Source organism: Lepidochelys kempii, chromosome 4, assembly GCF_965140265.1.
Source record: "Lepidochelys kempii isolate rLepKem1 chromosome 4, rLepKem1.hap2, whole genome shotgun sequence".
Classification (NCBI taxonomy): Eukaryota; Metazoa; Chordata; order Testudines; family Cheloniidae; genus Lepidochelys; species Lepidochelys kempii.
The window spans coordinates 97,836,630-97,857,156 of NC_133259.1; the positions used below are offsets into that span (position 1 = coordinate 97,836,630).

Below are 20,527 nucleotides of genomic sequence, written 5' to 3' on the forward strand. Positions count from 1 at the left end.
ATATTTCACGTTACAGTAGTCTCAGATGACGACTGAGCATGTTGTTCATTTGAAGAACACGTTCACTGCAGATTTGACAGAACGCAAAGAAGGGTCCCATGTGAGATTTCTAATGATAGCTACAGCATTCAACTATTCGACATTGGTGAGGCCTCATCTGGAGTACTGTGTCCAGTTTTGGGCCCCACACTTCAAGAAGGATGTGGATAAATTGGAGAGAGTCCAGCGAAGGGCAACAAAAATGATTAGGGGTCTGGAACACATGAGTTATGAGGAAAGGCTGAGGGAGCTGGGATTGTTTAGCCTGCAGAAGAGAAGAATGAGGGGGGATTTGATAGCTGCTTTCAACTACCTGAAAGGGGGTTCCAAAGAGGATGGCTCTAGACTGTTCTCAATGGTAGCAGATGACAGAACGAGGAGTAAAGGTCTCAAGTTGCAGTGGGGGAGGTTTAGATTGGATATTAGGAAAAACTTTTTCACTACGAGGGTGGTGAAACACTGGAATGCGTTACCTAGGGAGGTGGTAGAATCTCTTTCCTTAGAGGTTTTTAAGGTCAGGCTTGACAAAGCCCTGGCTGGGATGATTTAACTGGGAATTGGTCCTGCTTCGAGCAGGGGGTTGGACTAGATGACCTTCTGGGGTCCCTTCCAACCCTGATATTCTATGATTCTATGATTCAACCCAATGTTTAAGAATCTGAAGTGCCTTCCAAAATCTGAGAGGGACAAAGTATGGAGCATGCTTTCAGAAGTCTTACGAGCAACACTCCAATGCAGAAACTACACAGCCCAAACCACCAAAAAAGAAAATCAACCTTCTGCTAGTGGCATCTGACTCAGATGATGAAAATGAACATGCATCAGTACACACTGCTTTGGATTCTTATTGAGCAGAACCTGTCATCAGCATGGACGCATGTCTTGTGGAATGGTGGATGAAGCATAAAGGGACATATGAAGCTTTAGCGCATCTTGCAACACCAGCTGTAACAGTGCCATGTGAATGCCTGTTCTCACTTTCAGGTGACGTGAACAAGAAGGAGGCAGCATTATCTCCTGGAAATGTAAACAAACTTGTTTGTCTGAGCAAGTGGCTGAACAAGAAGTAGGACTGAGTGGACTCGTAGACTCTAAAGTTTCTTTGTTTTAAATGCAGTTTTTTGTACATAATTCTACATATGTTCAACTGTCATGATAAAGAGATTGCACGACCGTACTTGTATTAGGTGAAATGAAAAATACTATTTTTTTACCATGAAAATATTTGTAATTAAAAATAAAGTGAGCACTGTACACTTTGTATTCTGTGTTGTAAATGAAATTGGTATATTTGAAAATGTAGAAATCAAAAAATATTTAGAATATTTTAATAGAATATTGTTTAACAGTACAATTGTGATTAAATGATTTTAAAAAAATAATTTTTTTAATCGCTTGATAGCCCTATTAAATGAATTTTTCCACCCAAATGGGGTATTTGCAATATAGTTTTCCTTGTATACGACTTAAATTCTTCATTACTATTTGCCCTATAAAGACTCAGATCAGCCAAAAATGATTGAAATGTATATGGAAGTCTATTAAAGGCAAAATTGAATGATCGAAGTTATGGACACAACCCTTTATCCGGATGGTGTCAAAACTGGTAGCTTTGGATGTGCTGTGTCAAAAAAATGCAGGGTTTCTTGTGAAGAACTTTTAACACAATATCTCTCAGGTTATTGGCTATATAAACCTGCAGAGAGTAAGTAGTGCCCCTGTTGCTAGAACAAAACTCATTTTCTAAGCACTATAGACCTCACCGTGCAGCCTATCAGCTTAATTGTTCAGTCCACCAGATATCTGGGTTTCTTATGCAGGTTGTTTTGAGATTAGGTTTAAATCTGGAGAGTTTCATGTGTTTTGGTTTTTTTTAAAAAAAAATACAGATTGCTCAGAAAATTCCAGTTTAACTGAAGTTAGAAAATTATGATTACACTATCTAGTACTCACATGGCACACGTCACTGTAGATATGTCTTCATTAGAGTTAACTCAGGTGACCAGCATCTGAGTCTGAGCACCTGAGTTAACTTAAGCTGGATGCGAGCAGCCACACTGCAAAGCTATACACAAGTTATTGTGTCCTTACTGGTGCTTTACTCGCCCATATGAGCTACTAAGCTACTCTGATTCTTTCTCAGTGAGTGGTCGAAGAACTTGTCTGTCCTTTTATCTGCCTCTGATAGCAATATCCAGAGGGAAGTAAATTCTATATCATTTTTGCCAGAACTCACTTAATCCTGGGGCTCATGAAAATGCTCCTGAAGACAGAATTCAGATTTTGGCCTGGGTCAGATTTCAATAAATAGCAGGTTCGTTTTGTTTGCTTTAACTCCCCCAAAGCGGATAGCCACTCTTCTAAAAAGTCTGGAAGCCCATTCCCATTTCAAGTTACGCAAGATAAAACTCTGAATTCAACTGGTAATATAGTCAGCATGCTTCCAGGAACAATATGTCAGCAAAGAGTAGTTCTATAGTTTTGTTTGGACCTTACTGTTGCCTCCATTTCTCACGATAAACTATTTGGTATCAATGGGAAAACAAATTAATAGGTTTTCCAACCCCCACATTCATCTCTACACACAAATGGACCTGTGGCATGATGGATTTATCAGCCTAAAGGGGAATATTTGGTAGGAGCCTCTTACTAATAATACTGACAGTATGAACCTGTGGTCTAATTAAACATAAAAATCAATCAACCCCTCCAATCAACCCAGGAACTAGCTGTTTAAATCTGGTCACCTTATCCCATATCTAGAATGGAGAGGAATTCTGAAAATTGTTTGACTTAAATGGGCAGTATTCAAGGGGCAAAGACCTCCAGCCTCTTTTGCATCTAAATTATAGGTTATGATAAACAGGAAAGTATATGTGGAAGTGATGCTGCATACACACACACACACACACAATCTAAAGGGGGGGGCCCTGAAGATAAAAACTGCCCCAAAATGAAGTCCAACATGCTTACCAGGTTAAAGGGTACTAAACCATTCAATCTGTCATGAATCTGTTTTGGTTCTTTTTCCCCTCTCCAGTTATGCTGAGATTAGATTGAAACCCAAAGTTCCATATTTTTTAAAAATTTAGATTGGTGAAAATTCCAGTCTCACTGAAGTTAAAACATTATGATCCCACTGTCTAGTACTCATAGTCCACAGTGTTTTATTTGAGCACCCACTGTAGTTAATCAATGGCTGTTTTTAGTAACACTAGAAATTGAAGATGTGTACCATCTTTGGCTATGAAGTTAAATCTATCTTCATTCTTGCTCCTTTCTAAAGTATTTAGTAGAAACAAATGGTTGTAAATCATGACAATGCATTTGTAATAAACTGTAGGAGATACTTTTACCAACTGGCTACATGACTAGACAATCGTCTTAGAAACACCTTTTAGAACTGTTTACAGATATAGGTTATAAATTTGAGTTCTGTGAAAGTCCTAAGCAAACTGTTTTTGGGTGAGTTATAGCAGTAAATAGATGTAAATTACAATTACACATAGGAACAGCCAGATGGAATCAGACCAGTGGTCCATCTAGTTCAGTAGGCTGTCTCCAGCAATGGCTAATACCGATTGCAAGAAATCTTGTGCACCTATGTGAAATAATTTTCCCATAGGAGAAACTTAACTATCAGTTAATAGTTGTCTTATGGCTTGAAGCATAAGGGCTTATATAGCTGTTATTTTATCCTATCTACCACAGATAGGTCTGCTGATGTTTATATTTAATTCTTTTCTGAGGCTTAGTAAGCGCTTGGTCTCTATGACTCAGACTCAACTTTAAGGCCGGAAAACACCATGATCATCTAGTTTGGCCTCCTGCACATCACAGGCCACAGAACCTAACCCACTCACTCCTGGAGTAGGCCCATTAATTTTGGCTGAAATGACTGAAGTTATCAAATCTTGATTTAAGTCTTCAATTTATTGAGAATCCACCATTTATTCTAGTTCAAACCAGCAAGTGAACCAGCAAGTGACCCATGCCCCACATGGCAGAGGAAGCAAAAAAACTTCTAGCATCTCTGCCAACCTGACCTAGGGGAAAATTTCTTCCAAACCCCAAATATGGTGATCAGTTAGAGCATGTGGGCGAGACCCTCAAGTCAGAAAACTGGGATAGAATTCACTGTAGTAATTCAAAGTACCCCCCCCATGTCCCATCTCTAGCTGTCATTCTTAGCAGTTTTCAGAGTAAAAAGAACAGGAGTACTTGTGGCACCTTAGAGACTAACCAATTTATTTGAGCATGAGCTTTCGTGAGCTACAGCTCACTTCATCGGATGCATCTCTTAGTCTCTAAGGTGCCACAAGTACTCCTTTTCTTTATTCTTAGCAGTATTTTTGTCCCATTTTTAGTCATCTGATCACATTAGCCGCATTTAAAAAAAAATGCTGCCACACATGGAGCAGAGATGCTCTGAGCCAACGACAATGACTCCCATTAAAAATCTAGTCCTTTTAACCCTTTACCAAGTTGAAAATTGACTGATTATTCCCATTGTTTTCTTACTTTGACTTTGTGGCCATAATTTCTTACAGGATTTTAATTGTTATACAGAGTAAGCATTTCTGCTTCTCAGAGCTTGTAGCAGCAAAGCGCCTCATTGAGCTACCTTTGGCACACCCACCATACACTCATCATTGCCTCCTCTTTAAACCTACATGCTGTGAATAAGAGCTATATGTAGTCTGATACATCCTTCAATCTTGGAATTACAAAGTAATGTGCTAGTTTTAACATATGTTCTGTTACCATTTTCATAAAAGCACCACCATATAGTGTGTATGTTTTGTTTGGTTAACTGCTTCTTAATTGTCTTGGTGGTTTGTAAAAGTCACATTTCTGAATATGTACAGAACAGTGATAGTCAGGCATCAGGAGCACTGCACCCTTTTATGAAGGTTACACAAATCATCAGCAGGTTTTATTGTTCAGAATAATCCTTCCTCTAAAGTTAAGGTGACTAAAGCAAATTAATTCTTACTGCACTTCTCTAGAAGCACTGAAATAAGGGGTAAGAGATCAGGGCTTTCCTATCAAATTTCCATTGAAGACTACAAAGGTATCTGCAATAGGATATTCCTTTACTTACAATGTAACTGTCTAGCTATAAACATTCTGAGTTTCACAGCCTAAGATCTTGTGTACAGCTAAACATTTTCCCCTGTGTCAAAATAAAATCCGAGCAACTACCCCTACATGGAGTAAGATCAGTAGTATTTACTTTACAGTACTTTTTTTTTTTTTTTTTTTTTTTCTATTTTACCACTTGTTTACAAAGGAAACCATTGGAATACAGGAATCTCACTTTAGAAGGAGTGATATTTTGCTTTCAAGATTCAGTTCAGGTTTACACTATGCCAAATACATTTTAGCACAATAAAAACAAACATACACAAGAATGCTGAGTTACAGACTAACATTTTGACCAACACTGGCTGGATGTTGTAGAATCCCCAACATTAATAGGGCATATACAATAAACACATTATATGGTCCTCAGTGAAGTATATTCATAATTCCAGACTGCAGTGTGTCCTCCCATGGTTTTTTAATAGGTTATTTTAGAGTTGTCCTTGCATTTCATTTTCAGAACATAACTACCAGGGCAATGAAAAGCCATATGCATGTAATTGCTGTACAGTAAGACTTACGATGTTTCACTTTGAAGTCAATAGCAAAACCCTCCCATCTTTTGTATTTATAGGCCCAATCAAAGGTCAGGGATGCATCATATGAGGCACTTTATAAATATTTACCAAGAAGTCAGTCTCTGCCCCTGTATAGTGTTAAGTGTCTTTAGAGAAAGACACAGGGCTGGCATGCTCAACTCCAACCCAAGATGCTGCATTTCCTCTTCCCCTGCCTACAAGATGATGTATTTTCATAGAAACCATGGCAATAGACAACAGACGTCCATTCTGGCTCTGCTTCATTGACTAATTTATGCTGTCCAGCATATATGTAGTAATATGCATTATCTGCTCCATATTTTTATATATATTAGTATGCATTAAGCATAAATATTGTAATAGTGATGTAGCCTAAAACTAACCTACACCATACTCCCATAACTTCTTCCATTTGGCATAAGCAGATAAGAAACTTGTCAAAATCAAGATTCATTCATTCTATGTCTTAGTACAAGCTAGGGGAGGCACCTTCATGGACCAGTACCTAGAATGCTAGTATCTAAATCAAAGATACGGAAAGAACAGAAAAACTAGTTAGGGAGCTGGGTTGGATTTTAGTGACCTGTAAAGAGAGATACAACTTGTATTATGTATAAATAATACCAGCTAAAATGTGTAACTTGGGGAGCACACCTTCTGTGTAAGGTGAATGTATCATCACTGCATGACATGGCTTCTCAGAGACTGGTATCATATATAACCTTACTCCTGTACCATAGTATTATTGTCTTAGAGCAGTAAGACATGTTCACATGGTTCATTATTAATGAAAGTGTGGTGGTCAAGCAATTGACTATACAATTTAACACCCACAAATTCACCACCAACCCCAGTAAAATCCTGCTATTGTGGCTAAAAATCACTTTTGGAAACCTGCTCTTCTAGGGACATCTACCCTGATTTTACCAACATCCCCTACATATTTCCAGTGCCCCGTAGTTATGCAGCTAGCCTGACTTCCAAAGATAAAACTAGACATATTCATGCAGCGCTATCCAGTTCCCCTGTCATCAAAAACTTGGTAGTTACATTGCGATCAAATTAGGCTACATACATGTAAAAAGCAAATTGCATTTACAGAAATTAAGGCAAGGCAAGTAAAATAAAATTTATTAGAACAAGACTTGATTATTGAAACATTTGCATTGTACCAGATAATTTTTGGTTGCTAGTTTTTAATAAGGAATCCCTTGATTTACCCAGATAAGATATTAGACCAAAGAGGATGTGGAACACATATTGGTAAGGATATATATTGTAAATCTTTTTTTTTTGGTCCTTAAAAATCTCTTTTTCCAATAGTGTAGAGTTTTGCCCACAACATGCTGCAGAGACAGTGCGATAAAGGAAACAGTCTTAATTATTTACTCTGCTTTGGGCTGCAGTTTATTTTTTTCTGGCTGAAAGAAATACTCTTCGATAGCACTGACCAGCTCACCTAATTCCTCCTTCAGTTGGTCAGGGTCACTAAAACAAAAAAAAAAAAAAACACACAGTAAACAAAACCAAATCATAGTAGAGCAGCAAAAAAGGCTAGAAGAAAAAGAAAAACGGGGTATATTGCGAGGGCTTGTCAAGACAGACAGTGCATGGCAAGCTGGGATGTACACTGTACTGTAATGTAATGTACTGTACATTAGGAGTACATGTGGACCCTGCTACTGCGTGATAAGTTCCCCAGTGTGCACTGATTTACACCCCAGCTTGCCCAAGCACTAACTGTTAGTCTAGCCTAGCCCGCAGTCTCATGTGTGATGTTTTAACAGCACATTTTCTATTAATGCTAGTAAAATTGTGCGTTTGATTTCTTAGTCCCACATGTGGGACTAAATCAGTGTTTAGCTCCAACCTTTTTGTATCAAGGAGGTGAATTTACATGTTTGTCCATGTTTTTCTAATTATTTGATATAACAGCTGATTTAAGCTTCAAATATTTCCCATTTCATCCCTAGTTTGTATGTTTAGTAACATTTAGACCTTGTATCACTTTTCTTTCATTCATGATAAAGCATAAATACAATTAGCCTTTAACAAAAGTTAGCTTATTTTTAAAATACTTTATAAACACATATTTGTATTTTTGAATCCATCTGTTGCCTCTCATCTTAGATTAAGCTTAAGAACTGCCTTTTTCAGATACTGTTATTTAGAGTCTATCACAATGGGATTGGGGCCTTTAGGCAAATATTACCATAATATTCAACATTAAATATTTAAAGATCAATTTTGATGAGCAATTCATAAACAGTGTTTTCTATTTGAGTTAGTTGTTAATGTCCAAAATCTTCGATCATCACTATAGCTTAGCAATCAAAAAGTTGTGAATAGCTACAGAAAACAGAAGAAATGCAAGCTTCTCCACAATACTCCATCAGTGTGCTTCAGCCAAAACATAGCACATTGATATGGCAGTCTTCATTTCTATTCAATCCCTGACTTCTGCTGAAACTTCCAAAAACGGTTGTCTATTTTGGGGAGACCACCTGAGCCACCAATTCATTTCACACACAACATGGTTCAGACACTACCAATCTGGGCTAGCTCTGAATGAGTAACCTAAAAGTAAAATACTACATATGCTAATTGTCAAAACTATAAGGCACATTTCCCTCCCCCCTTTTAAAAACAGGGAAGGAGGGGCTTTAAGATTTGAAGTTGCTTGCTTTGATGATGGTAGGTTATACTAATTACAGCACTGCACTTAGAACATTACTTGTGATATACTCTTATGTTATCTCAAGAAAGCCTAAAGCATACAGATGTGCCAGTTTTTAGCATTTGTACATCTACATAAATGTGTCCTTGGTTGAAAGAAGATAGATAATGCAGAGCTTCTGATGAGGGATCCAGAAGATCCACCACATAATTAAGAATATATTCTTTGGGGGAAAAAACTCCCCAAATTTTACACATTTATGAAAGTGGGCCAAATTCATCCTGGTGTCAGACAAATAGGCTAAATACCAAGATGTTATTTGACTTCTGACAGTCAATTACCAAGGCTACTTGAGTCAAAGGAATAAGTATGATATTTCAGTAATAAGTCTTGATATCAACTTTGAAACAAAAGATTTGAGAAAGGAAGCAGCCCTTTCAAATCATCTTGGAATATTTTAATACAATTTTAAAATGTTATCAAGTTGAGGGCCTCTTCCTGCTCCTACGGAAGTCAAGACAATCCATGTTTAATGAAACTTCAGTGACAGCAAGAATTGGCCATTAATTGTGCAGAACTAAAGCTTTGAACACATTCTTTTTCTAAAAAGAGTGTCATTATTAAAATTATATTAAAATAGGCCTTTTTTAAAAAAAAACAATTTATTCCTAAAAGCAACACAATACCTGTTTCCAGGAGGGGCGCACAATTCAGCATAGTATTTGATTTTTGGTTCTGTCCCACTGGTCCTCATAGTAGCCACCCCTCCATTAGCAAAAGTAAATGTTATCATTTGGCTACTTTTACTGGTAGGAAGCACCTAGAAATACATATACACACACACACATATATATATATCATAGAATAGCTTCTTTAAAAGTTCGCTACTTAAATATATACAATGAGTTTTAGATGCAAGAGAAAAAAATCTAACAACTTGTATTCAGTACCAAATACACAAACTGAACTATTTTATTTTGGCCTCCCAACTTCAGACATGTTGGAGTTGATCATAATCTTACAGTCAACCTAGGATTTGAAAAGGAAAGCCATGTCATGGCTTGAGTCACTATTAGATAACACATCTTGAAATCTTGTCAAGATTTTGGTAGCATATAGAAAAAGCTACACAAAGCATGTGCTCAGTGACTATCAAAAGAAAAAAATAAATACAAATCACCCTTGATTCTAAAAGAAGGCTAAAGAATCCAAAACTTCACATCTGAATAGATATTTTACATTTCTTATATCAGTGCAGAGGGGAAACAATCCCTCCAAGCAGTAGGAAAAAAACAGAGAAAAACTTAAAGCTGTAGTAAATAGCACAAATCCTCAGAGCTTCTTCAGTGGACTCTGACATTTTATGCAGTTTAGACAAGATCACAAAGCATGGCTACAAGAATCTGTGTGGTTTTTAGTTGGTATTTTCACTTCTCTCAGTGTTAAGTATACTGTTAATTGTATGGACTATAAAACCTGATCATTTTTATAAAAGGATACTTACCGCCTTTTGATCAGGCTGGCTGCTATCATAGCCAGTAGTGAGATCCCTTACTCCAGAAACTTTAAATTTGCCACATGATTTTGGGTAAGTATTTTTTCCATCATAATTTCTAAGATTCTCAAATAACTCTTTAATAGTCTTAGGATCATGGCAGATAAAATATGAAGCTTTAGTAATGTGGTAGCCATACCTGTTAAGAGAAAATATAGTGATTCGAGAACACAGTCTACTTAAGCACACACCATGCATACCTTCTCATTGTGATACAAAACACATGATACATTTGTGTTTATAATGCATCTAGGTCAAGGGTTCTCAACCTTTTTCTTTCTAAGGCCCCTCAACATGCTATAAAAACTTTACACGCCACCTGTACCATAACAACTGCATATAAACGCCAGGGCCAGTGCTAGGGTAGCAAGCATGGCAGTTGCCCAGGGTCTCATGCCACAGGGGGCCCTGTAAAGTTAAGTTGCTCAGGCTTCAGCTTCAGCCCCATGTGGTGGAGCTTCAGTTTTCTGCCCTTGGCCTCAGCAAGTCTAATACCAGACCTGCTTAGCAGACCCCCTGAAGCCTACTCGCAGCCCCCCAGGAGGCTCTGGATCCCTGGTTGAGAACCATTGATCTAGGTAATATAAAAATAACTGATCCTCACAAATCTAAAACTGGAGAATAACTAAACAAAAATGTAAGTGAAAAATATGTAAAGACCAAAACTGCTGGCATTTAGTTTAACATGAACGTCCCCCTGTATTTTAACTGTTGCAAAAATACCATTTTTTTAAAAATTGGGAATGAAAAAGGGTATAATTACAAATGACAAAAAACTGTACCCCGTTGCAACTGTGGCTCTTAAAGATGTGTTGCCCACAACACGTCCAAAAAAAAAAAAACCACACACACACCCCACACCAACACCACAGTTACTCTAAGGTAGGTAATTGTCCACATGGATTCTACTCTTGGTGAGTAACAAGCTGTAGTTGGTTTGCTTGGAGGTGGATACTGGGAGTCCTACTTTTAAACAATGACTGCAGAACAGCTCTACCAAAACAGGCATCCAATGTGGAAGCTTTTACGAAAAATACTGTTTTGTGAATGTGTAGACTACATAGCTTTGGTACAAATTTGAGAAAGAAGGACATTCACCCTCCCTGTCCAGAAGATTTTACAATATAAGATGACCAGTAATTGTTGGCCTATGCCTTGTTTATGTAATCATATACCATGTATCTGCAAAACTTTCAACACACAGGTCTTACAGGTAAGACATAATATTATATAAGACAGGGGCCAGTCCTGTGTGTAACATGAGCTCTAGTCTCCCATCAAGCACATCTCTTTGGCATTAATGGGAATTACAGACAGGGCCATCCCTACCAATTATGGTGCCCTATGCAGCCTGAGCACCTGCTCCCCCGCAGGGCTGCACTCAAGGTCTGCGGGGCCAGGAAGGCAGGAGCGGTGGGGGGCCAATTTGGGGGGCCCCCCACACCCAGAGTGGTCTGGGGAATTAATGGGGGGCCAGGAGCAGGAAGCGGAACGACCCGGCCCCAGCCCGCTCTGCTTCTCCTGCCCCAGCCGTGTCGCTTCGGGGAAGGGGTCTTCCCCCCCTGCACTCACCAGCAGCAGCGGGAAGCAGAGCAACCTGGCTCCAGCCTGCTCTACTCTGCCAGGTTTCAGCTGCATCACTCCGCTTCCTACCACCAGCGAGTATGGGGGACGATCTTTTCCCCACCCACCCACCGGCAGCGGGAAGCAGAGCAACCCGGCTGCAGCCTGCTCCGCTGCACCTGCCCCAGCCGTGTTGCTCTGGGGAGGAGGACCCCACCCTGCACTCAACAGCAGTGGGAAGCGGAGCGACGTGGGTAGGAGCTGACTGAGTAGAGCGGGCTGGGGCCGGGTTGCTCCACTTCCCACTGCTGCTGGTGAGTGTGGGGTCACTGGGGAAAGAGGAGGAATGGGGGCAGGCTGGGGGCAGAGTAGGGGGGAGAAAGAGTAAGAGGCAGGGCGGAGGGAGTTGATTGGGACCCCACACCCCTCTAGGGACGGCCCTGCCCCTTGCAGTAGGTGCAGCCCACCGGGGTCCAGCTGAGGGATAGGGCTGGTTGCTGGAGCTGCCGCGTATACAGTATGCGGCTGCCTAGGGCACCATGGAATTTGAGGAAATACGGTACCCCAAATTTCATGGTGCCCTACGCAGCTGTGTATTCTGCATATGCCTAGGGATGGCCCTGATTACATGTACACCAGGAGCTGAATGGACCCTCCTAAGTTTACAGTGTTGTGACTGTGTCAGTCCCAGGATATTAGAGAGACAAGCTGGGTGAGGATCTCTCTTTTATTGGACTAGCTTCTGTTAGTGAAAGAAACAAGCTTTCAAGCTACGGAAACAAGCTACACCTTGTTTATGTATCTTGCGAAGCATGTAGAAGATCACTGGGGTGGGTTCATGGGGGATGAGGCTGTACCATTTCCCCAATATACACAAACCTTCAAAAGACGAGTCTGGGAGCTTAAATTCACGACTCTGCTAGACACTAAAAATCATGGTCTTAATAAAAAGACTGGATTTATGACTTATTACAGCAATCTGTAAGTAACCCACTAACCCTTCCTTTTTTGTTCTATGACTGCACGGGTGTTAATGTGCCACTTCACCTTGAATGGCCCCTTAGAACATGTGTTAATTTCTTATGCTAACCAATCTGTTCCACCTTGTATTTAACAGCGACACTGAGGACCACTCCCAGACCTGAAGAGCTTTGTGCAGTTCTAAAGCTGGTGTCTTTCACCAGAAGTTGGTCCAATAAACTGTATTGCCTCACCCACCTTGTCTCTCTCTCTCTCTCTCTCTCTAGGACCAACACAACTGCCACACTGTAAATTTAGGAGGGTCCATTTGGCACTTGGTGTATTTGTAATTCCCATTAATGCCAAAGAAATATGCTTGATGGGAGAATAGATCTCGTTACACACAGAATTGGATCCTGTCTTACAGAATCTGTTTTTTCTTGCCTACAAGATCTATGCGGAACTGAAAGCATTACTGAAACAGTTGTATAGCTTGTCACTTGAATAAAGGCTCACACTGAACAGTCTGTTGAGGCAACTGTGTATATTCTTGAGAGAGAGAGATTGAATATGTTAAGCTTTGTTTTTATGAGACAGGGCAACTTGCAAGTAGATAATTACGGTTGCAAAAGTACTTTGCCTCTATATTGTATTAGATATTATTCAGTAGCAAGTTAACTAACATATTGGAGATGGAGAACATCTGATAACTAGACAATGAAATTAAACTCACTCATCATAGATAGCTTTCAGCTGCAGAGACAAAGACAAATTTTTGGTTGCTAGCCAACTAGACATCTCTGCAGTTATAACAGCAGCACTGACACCATCTTTGTCCAGGACAACAGGGCTGCACATATATCCTAAACAAAAGAAAGCATATAAAAAGAATCCTGTAACAAAAGGAACTAGAGTATACAGAGAAAACCACAAAGAAACACTGACACTACAGAAGTTGGAAGTTTTAGCAAACAAAAAGTATCTTCATCACATTCTGGTGTTAGGAAGAGCACCCATAAGAATGATTATATAATAAACTTCAGCATTTCTGTAAGCAACATTTCAGGTGATTTTTCTGCACAAAAAGATGAAGTTAAACACTTCAGTACTGTAGATATACATCAGTGAAACGCTTTCCAACCACTTGCAGATCCACTAAGAGGTACTTTTACGGGGGGGGGGGGGGGGGGGGTTAAAAAAAATAAAATAAAAAAAAAAAATCACAGTAAGGCAGCTTAACCAGAGTTTGGTCCCAAATTTGATTCTTTCCATATGGCAGCATGTGGTAGTGTCAACAGAACTCCAAAAGTCATTCTTTCACTGGTGTTGGAGTGCTATTCTACTATTAAAAAAAGTCGCTTCCCAAATGTGTCTTTTGTGTGTCAATTATTCATAACAATTAGAGTTGGGTTGTTTTGGGTGGTTTGTTTTTTTAACTTGTCACTCATGGAAACTTGAATCTCAGATTTCAAGTTAACTTGTCTTCTTCATGGCTCATGCATACTCTGCAATTGGAATTGCGTTAACAATTCTGATAATGTACAAACCAGCTCACTACCATATTTGCATCGCCTCTGAAGTAGTAAAAACTCAGTCAACCAGGTAGATAGGATACTGAACACGCATGGGGAGTGAGTGTTGAAATGATGGCACTTTTACATATCACTTCTGTCCAGAAAGTGGCTTTTTACTCTTCTACAGTGCACCAGAGCTATCTATACTGTTTATTTCTTACCTATAGCTTCTTCAAATGCAAATAAAACTGTTTTCCCCTGGTCCGTGAGCTGCTTAGCTCGATTTCCCATCCATTTGAAACCTGTCAATGTCTCCTAAAGTGAGATGGGGAGGGGGGAAAAAAATGTAAGATACGTTGCACACAAAAACAAAAACATGATACAGACTTTTACACAAAACAGTTTACCTCAAAGTGAAAGCCTTCCTTCAGTGCAATTGCTCTCAAGATTTTGGAAGAGACAGTGCTGGATAACATGTATACATCTTTGATGGCAGCAGGATCTTGATTCTGATTTTTCCAGCAAGTGAAGAGCCACCAGCCTAAAAGAGCTCCCAGCTCATTGCCAGAAAACACTTTCCACTCACCACTGAAAACAAAACATGATGCAACCATTATAAAAACAATTAAAAAGACAATAGTGGAGAACATTTAACAGTTGTTGTGTACAAGAAAATTGGCAGAACAGAGGAAGTCATCTAACTGCTGTGGAGGTGAATTTGATTTTCAAAGGACAAATGGGAGTTAGGGATCCAACTCCCACTGAAAAAAATTAATGGGAACTGAGTGTCTAACTTCCATTGGAAAATGTTCCTTACTTTTTTATCCAACTAAAACAGGACATTCTCCTTGTCATTCCCATTGGCTTCTATGCCTGTCAAAAGCTGCAACAATTCACTATCCGTTACAACTGTTAAAGCTAAAAAGGGAATTAAGAACAAGTATTTTTCATTTTAAAATGAAGTGTTTTGGAGCATCTACATCATATCTTGATGAAAAAAGACCTCATATTCACAAGCTACACCACCAACATGACTTGTGGGAAAAACAACTCGGTACTAAATGACCGTTATTAGAGTAGGTTCAGTGACAGCCTGGGCTACTAATTTTCACGTAATCACAAGTACATCAGGACACTAGATCATTAAGGAAGAATGGAAAAAAGTCTCAAACATAAATATAAAAAAAGGGTCAAAGCTGACTCAATTATTGGAAGAGCAAGGAAAATGATGAAGGGAAAAGCAGAAGAGAAAAGGGGAGTGAGAAAATTGTTCAAAAATCCAGTTGTGAAGGGGAACAAAGACATCACTAAAGCCGACATAAATCAAGACCTACAAAAACAGTACCTGTTGTGAAAGAGAAGCAGCCTCAGTCTCTTGCATCTATTGATGCCAATAGGCACAAAGTAATGCACAGCAACAGTTTAGTGTAATAGCAGATGACAAACTACTTGCGCTCTAATGGGAGTTTCTGTCAAGGAAGAAGTACAGATACTGTAGAAGTCTATTCTTAACATACTAGTTAGTGTACAAACATCTTCAGCAGGAGGAAGAGATGAGAGGACTCAGAATGCGAGGACTATAGCTGGCCAAGAGAAAGGCACAGAAAAGCAAGTACATACATTATGTGCTTAATTCAGACCTAGCTCTCACTGCTATAAAAAAGTGTGCTAAACTAGAAGCAGAATTTCTAATACAGACTATTAAAGTCAGATTTAAAAAAAAACAGACACATTTAGCACTGTGCTCTAGGTAAATGTCCCCAGCAAAAACATTTTCTTTTCCCTCAATGCCAACGAAGCCTTGTGTGTGTTTGACACATGCAACATTTTGCTGGCTGCTTGACTTTGCACATTCTTCCTAACACATTTGCTTTTTTACATTTTAATTTTGGTGGTATGTTAGTGGACTTAGAAATTCTGTTCCTGACTGCAATGTACTTCTGATTTAAAACTTCAGTGCACGCATCATTACATACGAACGGCCATACTGGGTCAGACCAAAGTCCATCTAGCCCAGTATCCTGTCTTCCAACAGTGGCCAATGCCCAGTGCCCCAGAGGGAATGAACAGAACAGGTAACCATCAAGTGATCCATCCCATCACCCATTCCCAGCTTCTGGAAAACAGAGGCTAGGACATCATCCCTACCCATCCTGACTGATAACCATTGATGGACCTAGCCTCCATGATTTATCGAATTCTTTTTTGAACCCTGTTATAGTCTTGTCCATCACAACAACATCCTCTGGCAAGGAGTTCCACAGGTTGACTGTGTGTTGTGTAAAGAAATACTTTATTTGTTTTAAACCTGCTACCTATTAACTTCATTTGGTGGCCCCTCATTCTTGTGTTCTGAGGAGTAAACAACACTTCCTTATTTACTTTCTCCTCACCAGTCATGATTTTATAGACCTCTATCATATCCCCTTAGTCTCGTTTCCAAGCTGAAAAGTCCCAGTTTTATTTCTCTCTCCTCATATGGCAGCTGTTTCATACCCTTAATAATTTGTTGCCCTTTTCTGAACCTTTTCCAATTCCAATGTGTCTTTTTTGAGATGGGCAACCACATCTGCATGCAGTATTCAAGATGTGGGCGCACCATGGGTTTATATAAAGGCAATATGATACGACCAAAAGGAAAAAAGGAAAAAAAAGGCAAACGTAGATGTGTGCTGGCAAAACATTAATATCCTGGAACTGACATGGCTACAGCTACACAGCATAAAACATTTTAGAGTAAAGGATGACAAGCTTAATCTACATGTCCTTAACAGACCCAGGGGAGAGGGTGCTAATAAATCCATTCCTCTTCCCAGATACAGAAGAGGCTCTCTAATCCACACAGCTGGAGGAAGGAAAAGCCCTTGAGTTGCTGTAGGAATGAAGAGGATCTGAGTTCTCCTGGTGAGCAGGAAGAACACTGTGCTCTCCTCCTCTTCTTCCTTCGGAGCTTGAGAGCCCAAGTTAATTGGAGTGGTATAAAAACTCAAACCTCTCTAATTTCAACAACCACAGGAGGAGACATGGTAAATAGCCCTCTCTCAGTGCTTAGCCAGTGTCGAGGGTGAGACCTGGGTTTCAAATCACTCTGATAGTGAAATATCACCTATACTTCCCCTTCCCTTGGTAGCAGCAGCAGAACTTTGTTCTGTATTGCAAGGAAATAAAAACCTGAAGTCCACCTTCAGGGCAGGTTTACAGTAGGGCTGTCGATTAATCGCAGTTAACTGATGCAATTAACTCAAAAAAATTAATTGAGATTAAAAATATTAATCACAGCTTTAATCACACTGTTAAGTAATAGAATACCAATTGAAATTCAATATTTTGGATGTTTTTCTACATTTTCAAATATATGGATTTCAATTATAACAGAATACAAAGTCTACAGTGCTCACTTTATTTTTTATTCCAAATATTTGCACTATAAAAACGATAAAAGAAATAGTATTTTTCAATTCACCTCATACAAGTACTATAGCACAATCTCTTTATCATGGAAGTACAACTTAAAATGTAGATTTTTTTTTGTTACATAACTGCACGCAAAAAACAAAACAACGTAAAACTTTAGAGCCTGCAAGTCCACTCAGTCCTACTTCTCGTTCAGCCAATCGCTAACAAAAACATGTTTACCTTTATGGGTGATAATGCTACCCACTTCTGAATTACAATGTCACGTGAAAGAGAGACTAGGCGTTCATGTGGCACTGCTGTAGCCGGTGTCACAAGATATTTACGTGCCAGATGCAAAAAAGATTTATACGCCTCTTCATGCTTCAGCCACCGCTTAATTAACAACTGACCTCCTTGGGGGAGAACTGTATATCTCCTGCTCTGTTTTACCCACATTCTGCCATATATTTCATGTTACAGCAGTCTTGGATGATGACTCTGCACATGTTTGTTTTAAGAACATTTTCACTGCAGATTTCACAAAACACAAAGAAGGTACCAATGCGAGATTTTTAAAGATAGCTACAGCACTTAACCCCAGGTTTAAAAATCTGAAGTGAATTCCAAAAATCTGAGAGGGACGAGGTGTGGAGCATTCTTTCAGAAGTCTTAGAGGAGCAACACTGATGCAGAAACTACAGAACCCAAACCACCAAAAAAGAAAATGAACCTTCTGCTGGTGGCATCTGACTCAGATGATGAAAATGAACATGCGTTGGTCTGCACCGCTTTGGATCGTTATCAAGCGGAACCTGTCGTCAGCATGGATGCATGTCCTCTGGAATGGTGGTTGAAGCATGAAGGGACATATGAACCTTTAGCACATCTGGCATGTAAATACCTTGTGACACCAACTACAACAGTGCCATGAGAACGCCTGTTCTCACTTTCAGGTGACATTGTAAACAAGACGTGGGCAGCATTATCTTCTGCAAATGTAAACAAACTTGTTTGTCTGAGTGATTGGCTGAACAAGAAGTAGGACTGAGTGAACTTATAGGATCTAAAGCTTTACTTTGTTTTAAACGCAGTTTTTTGTACATAATTCTACATATGTAAGTTCAACTGGCATGATCGAGAGATTTCACTACAGTACTTGTATGAGGTGAAATGAAATACACTATTTCTTTTGGTTTTTTTACAGTGCAAATATTTGTCATAAAAAATAAATATAAAGTGAACATTGTACATTTTGTATTCTGTGTTACTGAAATCAGTATACTTGAAAATGTTGAAATCATCAAAAAATAAACTGGTATTCTATTATTGTTTAGCAGCACAATTAATCGGGATTAATTTTTTTAATTGCTTGACAACCCTAGTTTACAGCTGTATAGATTAACTTCTGCTCTACTAGATTAGGTGAAATGAGAAACATTAAATTTCTGGGTGGTAGTATTCAGCAGTGCACTTCAACTGAATCTCTATCATCTGATACAGCTTTTCAGAAGCAGTCTGTATGATGCTGGTCACTCAAGGGGACTACTGGATGGTGAGCCAGAATTACATGTCACATAGGCCACAAGCACATCTGACAAATGTGGCAGGTCCCCACCCTAAAGGGGCTTACTTTCTGTGGCCCCAGCAACAGAATCTAAATGGACATAAGTGTCCAGCTATGCATGTTTTACAACGGAATTGAAAACTAGTAGCCAAATCACCAGAAGTTGCTGAGCACCTACAAATCTCATAGGAGAGAAAGTGAGATGCAGATACACAGCATCTTTGAAAAATCAGGCTCAAGGTATCTAATAAATACCTTAGCATATGTAGTCAATCACTACCCCTATTCTTGAACTGGGGAAAAGATAGAAGGGGTTTGATACATGAATGAACTATGCTGTCCCCCTAATTCCGGAAGTCAATGAAAGCGTTTCATGCAATTAAAGATGTTAGTTACTACTCACTAAATGAAATGAGTGAGAAAGCATGTTTTGACGCGTACTAGGGAAGATTTCTATTTAAACACCTTGATATACTATAAAACAGACTAAGCTATTTGGGGTAAGGGCTGTCTCTTCATATTTGTCTTCTTTTTGTACATTCCCTAGCACAATGGACTCTAAATCATCATCGCAGCCTCTGGGTTCTATTGCAATATAGGTATTATTAATTACACACACACTTTTAGAGCGCTCAGATTTTCCCAATAATAATAGCAACAACATCTAGGAATCTATGAAAAGATAAGGCCAAAAGGAACCCTTGTGATCATCTAGTCTGAACTCCTGCATAATACAAGCCACAGGACTTCTTAGAATGAATTCAGGCTTCAAGTAAATACCTGTGGTTGAACTACAGCATATTTTTATTACTGTACCTTTCTTGTTTCTCTGCAACAAGAAGTCGATCAGCATCTGGGTCATTTGCTAAAATAATTCCAGCCCCTTCTTTTTCAGCCAAAGCAAAAGATAACGTCTAGAAAACAATAGTACAGTGCAACACCAGAGAAGGATCATCAATACTTCTAAATAATATTTTCACTCTCTTATAGGTCTAACACTCCCATTTATTTTCACTTGAACCCACAAAACCACAAAGCTATGTTTATAGCAGAAACGCCGTCCTTAATTCTTTCAAGGGTACCCTCAGTATTGTAGGGATCTCAACGGGTAGCAGCATTACATTAAAATAAGATACGGAGTGTGAAGAGTAAATTAAATAACATCTATTTCTACATTTGGGGGCTAATTCAAAGTCCACTGAAGTCAATGAGACTGCACTGAAGTTAACGGACTACTCACACAAGTCAAGTTATTCCCATGAACGTTTGCAGATAAGGCCTTAGATCTCTACATTTGGTATCATCTTATTCTATAGTTTAACTGTTAACAGCTGTTGGATTCAGGTTGTTAAAAATTTCGTTGTAATTGGACATTTTCTAAGATGGAGGAATATTCTCAGTTTGTTTGTTTAAAGGGCTATTCTATTCTCCATGCTGATACTGTATATTCTACTGGAGAGTTAAAGAAAAAAATATCTTCTAGTAGTTTATCTTGTTATTAGATAACCAGTTCATTAAAAACTATGAAAAGACACTTGTTAGCTTTTCAAGAAATCTAATGGAAATGGAAACTCA

General features: G+C 39.0%; 1 protein-coding gene across 3 annotated transcripts in view; it reads right to left on the bottom strand.

Annotated features, from left to right (window-relative positions):
* Nucleotides 1–5,353: 5,353 nt before the first annotated feature.
* The window catches only part of PGM2 (phosphoglucomutase 2), a 31,325-nt gene continuing 16,151 nt past the window's right edge, over nt 5,354–20,527 (bottom strand). For 2 of the 3 annotated variants that reach the window (XM_073342292.1, XM_073342294.1), the window contains exons 8-14: nt 19,769–19,866; nt 14,400–14,580; nt 14,214–14,307; nt 13,212–13,341; nt 9,905–10,094; nt 9,087–9,220; nt 5,354–7,211 (exon numbers count right to left, since the gene is read on the bottom strand). In XM_073342292.1, coding sequence (XP_073198393.1) covers nt 7,109–7,211; nt 9,087–9,220; nt 9,905–10,094; nt 13,212–13,341; nt 14,214–14,307; nt 14,400–14,580; nt 19,769–19,866 — 930 coding nt within the window. In that variant the 3' untranslated portion in view covers nt 5,354–7,108. The remainder of the gene's footprint in view (nt 7,212–9,086; nt 9,221–9,904; nt 10,095–13,211; nt 13,342–14,213; nt 14,308–14,399; nt 14,581–19,768; nt 19,867–20,527) is intronic. The other variant, XM_073342293.1, reaches the window with a different exon arrangement.